Raw genomic sequence first — 5408 nt, forward strand, 5'->3', positions numbered from 1 at the left:
CTGATAGAAGTTATACAAACAAAATGGGCATAATTCCAACTCAAGAGATTTAAGGACTTAAGTCAGGTTCCAACATTTTTGGTGAGATAATGAGAAACCTCTTATGAAATGTGAATGAGGATGTAAGTCCAAGAGGAATTCAACGTTTATTTGATGAAAATTGGTTTTGAAATGACTGAGATATCCAAAACAGAGCAATCCTAATAAAAGGTGGGACCCACCTTTAATTACGATCACTTTGTATTACTTTGTTGTTGTTTTTTTATGTCTCAGCCATTCCAAAACCGTTTTCATCACATAAACTTTGAAACTCTCTTAGAATGGTATGCTCTGTGCTATTTTAAAAGTGGTTTCTTGGTATCTCGCAAAGTTAAAAGCCCAATCCTCATCTCCACCAATACTATACCATCCCTTTAAAGAGTCGCTCTATGATTGAGGGAAGTGAAGAAGTCAATTTTCAAACTGAAGCGCCACGCGTTATCGTTGGACAAGACGAGCGTGGAAAGGTGTATGTGAGCCTGATCTGCTGTTTCCGTGCCCCCCATGTGTCGCCGTGGCGCTGCGGGATTGACCGGACATGACCTATCTTGCGTCCTTGTCACGTTTTAGCAACGGCATTAACGCACGGCTTTCTAACAGTCAACGGTGCACTTTCCATGTGTTTCAGCGCGGAACTACTCTAGCGTATCTAGTGCTGCAGTGTATTGTGAGTCCTGTCACAGTGTGGCTAACTTCAGGACAAGAAACACTCGAGAAAGAGCCTGTAAACACGAAGTCTGAAGTGACAGCGTTACATTATAGTAGCCCGTTTATAATAGTCGGTAGATTTACTCTACATAGGTATGCGTGTGGAAGGATGACGTTTGTTTAAAAGGAAACACGACCGATGTTTGGCGTGTGCTGTACAGCGAAGTTATGCCTTGCAGACGATCGATGTGTTGTCATCAGTGGCACGTGCCTTACTTCGTTGAGGGTCTGGAATGGGTGATAAACTACTACGCAATCTGTCACTCTTGATGTCGCTTCGGTTGAGAGCCGTTTTCCGGGTTGCCTGGCTGATGTCCCGTCCTGATCAACATGAACCTTCGACAAAGATATGCATTGTTGATAATCATCCTATGTTTAGCCATACTCGCCCTTCCTTCCCTTCTACGTAAGTTGATATGGACCAGCAGCCAACTGGTTAAAAGTGTATCAATGTCAATATATACCAGTATCAAATAATTCATCTTGCACGTCGTATGCTGGAAATGTTTCGAAAATTATTCACGAAACAATCAATGCTAATTTGCTGATACTATTGTGTGATTGTTGGGTCGTGTGTTCTTCAGAAACTTTTAAGTACATATATTTAGAGCCACGTCAGCGAAGATAAGTTGATGATGTTGATGATGACAATGATTAGAATTCCAACAGTCCCATATTTAGTAGCAATAGTGATGATGCTCCTGTGATATGAGGAATATATTTTTATACATCATGATAAATAACAGGGCACACTCGAACGCAGTGATTTAGATGCGCACGTATGCGTATGTCTTTATACAGCTCTACCAATTCAACGGAGGTACAAATCATGCTATGTATACCTCAATGATCAATCCTAATGTTTGTCTCGGGTTGGAGAGGCTGGGGGTAAGATCGGAAGAAGATCAATGGATTGGTAGGGGATGGGGAAATTGATAGTACATTGTACTCGATCTCAGAAACGGGCTACCTGCTCAGTGAAGCGAGATTTGTCATTGATTTCTAAAAACAGGTGCAATTAAGTGCAAACAGGTGCAACCCCCGTGCATGCATTGTTATGAGTAGTGCATAATAGCATTCCTTTACTCATCCCATAATTGTAGTAACTTAAGTTTCATTCATATACATTCAATATTTCCCAGGGTAACCTTGCTCTTCAGTGTTATAGCGCTGCTCTTCCACAAGGCTCCGTCAGTACTCGAGTATTGCAAGATATACCTTAAGTTTTCACTCCATAAAGTCGGGCGCATGGAGAAGTAATATTAACGCCGATTTAACGAGAAGCGGTTTCCGAAGCCTACATATAGGCCTACATTCGACTGGACATCAAGTCTTCAGCAGCATGTCTGGCACTAACAGCATGTCTTGCACTAACAGCATGTCTTACACTAACAGCATGTTTTACAGTACACCAACTACAATCTGTCTTCACAACGTCTGCATTTACTGCACTCACATTGTGTTGCAGTTGTACAGTCGTGCGTGAAAGGCGTGTTTATGTTTCTTACTTCTCAGGGTGGAAGGCATTGTTCTCTCTGTCAACAAGCAGGCGGGACTCTGAGGTCAAAGGTGAACGTGGACAGAGAATGGAACGTAACGAAGCTTTGGTCGCCGTGAAGAATAGGCCCGGTGGAATAGAGGTAAACATTTCCTACAAGAGCTCTTTAAAATACGATGTAATGTGAAATGTGAGCAGATTTTCCTCCACTATATGGACCAAACACAACATTACTGCTGAATACGATATTTTAACTGAATAGCTTCAGAAGAGCAACGGTTGCTTAAGGAGGAACACTCATGCGGATACAGTGAATGCAGTTAATATTGTTTGTGAAACGCTCTTTTGTTGTCGTGTTGAGGAAATAGGCCGAGACATGCAAAAGTCTTGTTGTTGTTGTTTTTATTATTATTTTTTGTCAATTCCATGTCCCGCTCTCTGTATGTAGACATGAGTTCTTACAACTTATCACCATTACGGTATTTGTAAGGATATTACATATATACAAGTGATCGTTCAATATCCCATGCAAGTTACTTTCTGTGAAATTTGCATTTTCCCTAATTACTTTTTTTTTGGGGGGGGGGGATGGGAACTCTCCGCCAGAGGTGTAAGATACGGACTCATGTCGTAAACGCATCCCAGTAAATCGGTTGTTAATTCGTGTTCAGCCTGCTAATGTATATGCATGACATCAGACCTTTACTATACAGAATTTGACACGAGTAGGATATTCTCTCTTTTCATTGCACAAAAAAAAAAGATGCTTTATAGATGAGTTGTAATCTACAGTAGCAAACGCCATAGTATCCGGGAGGGCCGGGAGGGGTTCTCTCTAAATTCCGTAGATTGAAAGTCAATCTAATAGATTGTATTCAGGGACCAATCCAAAATTGGATTGAAAGTTTCAATCGAATAAGATTGAATTCTAACTCTATTAGATTGAAAACTTCAATCCAACTTTTGGATTGGTCCCTGACTACAATCTATTTCAATCTAAGGAATTTAGAGTGTTAGCTGCAACAAATATGGCGTAATCAACCTCTGTCGTACAGCTAACAATCGCGTGATCATAACGGTTTTACAGGGTCCCCTACAGCCTTTCACATCTTAAAGTATTGCATATTTATCAATATGGTGACAGAACGATGTGTTCCGATCACAACGTGTTAAATTGAATAGTAGTGTTTCGGTAAGGATTCTCACAGAATCATATGAAGTAAGAGATGCGGAATAAAAAGGGGGAAAAACAACAGGAAATATGTATTTTGGTGAGAGGCATTTTCGATGTCAAACATTTCTTTTCAATTGCTATATTATGTGTTTTCCGTGAGCCATCACATCTCGTCCACGTCTAAGTTTCATTGAAGGGCGCCGAAATTGCATTGGCAGACGTCATGGATATCAAATCCGTTTTACATCATTACCAATGATGAATAATCAAATTATCCAAAGAGAGTAGAGGCTCAGTGGGTGTCTATATAACTAGTTAACATTACACAACCTTTAACACCTGCACATACATAGCATTTTACAAGAGTGAAGATGTCTCCACTATTGTTCTCATGTATAGGCCTACGATTAGACCAAAACACCCGAATGCTCACTAAAATGGATTAATGTTGGCATTGTAAAATCATCATCTTGCGAGAAGTACGAGAAGACAGATTAAAAAGAACGATATTTTAGAAATGCATGTATTTTGAGACTCAAGTTCCAACCCTCTAGAGACTTACGATATTAGAATTTAGTGGTCTCCTTCTCCTTCATTAATAGGCTCCCACGTACATGGAAGTGCGCCAGAAACGGCGACAAGAACACCTCCTGCGCTCCTGCTCCGCGCTCGAATTCCAGGACACTCCCGAGCCGAGACGCAACCTGTCACGTGACCAGCTCTCGGGTCTCCAGCACACTTTCGTCATCGATCACCTGAGACTTCTCTACTGCTACATCCCGAAGGTGAGCTGCACCAACTGGAAGCGGCTCTTTCTGGTGTCCAAGGGCTACTTTCCCTCCGTTGACGTCATCAAGAACGCTCACGTAGAAGCGCAGAGAGCCTTCCGTACGCTTAGCCAGCTCTCCACCAAGAAGGCCAATCTGAAGTTGAGAAGTCATCCGCACTTCATGTTCGTGCGGAACCCGTTCTCCCGCCTCCTGTCTGCATTTAGGGAGAAAATCGAAAACAGAGATCCTACGAAGTGCTACTTTAGTAAGTACATGACGCGATGGTTTGCTAAGACCAATCCGAGCTATTTGGTGAATCGCAGCCCGAGTTCGCCGTACAACTTCACCGAGTTCGTGCGCTATGCGATCTCAAGGAGGGTCGATAACGAGCACTGGAACGATCAGTACCAGCTGTGTTCGCCTTGCCTGGTCAAATACGACTTCATCGGGAAATACGAGACATTGATGGAGGACGCGGATTATTTTCTGAGAACGGTCGTCAACGATTCGTCGCTGAGCTTTCCAGCGCCACAGAAGCGTCCTACGCACAGTTCAGACGACGAGATAATGGAACTCTACTATCGGCAGATTTCCGATCGAGATCTATCGGCCCTCACCAAGTGTTTGTATACAGATATGCGATTATTTGGCTACGCAATCCCAGACAGTGTAAAACGTGTCCGCATACACTCGTCTGCCAAGCACTTGCGACTGATAGATATCGGATGAAGTGATAGAAAATATTCGCCGGATTACTTATCCTTGATATTCTACATGACGCTATTTCAGTGGTTAGTTCTCTTGTACGATTAGACCAAAACACTCGAATGCTCACTAAAATGGATTAATTTTGACATTTTTTTTTCTCCAAAGGTTGTTCATGATGTCTTTGAGAAACAGGGTTCTTATCTATGCACTTTTTTATGTGCAGCTGATCAATATACTTTTTTATGTGTGTGAGCTCTGAGGGGACTAGCCGGTAAGTCGTACAACATCATTACCCATATTGGACAGTTTGTAGGAACAAGTGATAAACATTCCCGAAACGAGAGCAATGTTGTATCCATGCAATGGAGTCTTTTTAAAGACCTTGGTCAAAAATGTGCCATGAGGTGTTTCGACCGCAATAATAACATTGATGTTCATATTCCTGTATTTTGTAAGCTGAAAAGAAACCAGCTGAGGTGTATACTCTTAAAACATGCAATATTATAGTAAG

General features: G+C 41.9%; 1 protein-coding gene across 1 annotated transcript; it reads left to right on the forward strand.

The window, feature by feature from the left end:
- Positions 1–1020: 1020 nt before the first annotated feature.
- On the forward strand, positions 1021–4918 carry LOC139737879 (carbohydrate sulfotransferase 11-like). The gene is made up of 3 exons (XM_071648547.1): positions 1021–1153; positions 2263–2387; positions 4022–4918. Exons 1-3 carry the CDS (start codon positions 1078–1080, stop codon positions 4916–4918), a joined length of 1098 nt encoding a protein of 365 aa, XP_071504648.1. The 5' UTR covers positions 1021–1077.
- The last annotated feature ends 490 nt before the right edge of the window (positions 4919–5408 follow it).

This window comes from Diadema antillarum, unplaced genomic scaffold, assembly GCF_040938485.1.
Source record: "Diadema antillarum isolate AM-2024a unplaced genomic scaffold, OU_Dant_1.0 seq00000712_RagTag, whole genome shotgun sequence".
In the NCBI taxonomy this organism is placed as follows: domain Eukaryota; kingdom Metazoa; phylum Echinodermata; class Echinoidea; order Diadematoida; family Diadematidae; genus Diadema; species Diadema antillarum.

What these genes read in the sequence shown, in the direction of transcription:
- LOC139737879 (XM_071648547.1), top strand. Translation starts at nt 1,078, where the DNA reads ATGAACCTTCGACAAAGATATGCATTGTTGATAATCATCCTATGTTTA. An exon ending in CGCCCTTCCTTCCCTTCTAC is followed by an intron (nt 1,154 to 2,262) that starts GTAAGTTGATAT and finishes CTTACTTCTCAG; the next exon opens with GGTGGAAGGCATTGTTCTCT. An exon ending in ATAGGCCCGGTGGAATAGAG is followed by an intron (nt 2,388 to 4,021) that starts GTAAACATTTCC and finishes CTTCATTAATAG; the next exon opens with GCTCCCACGTACATGGAAGT.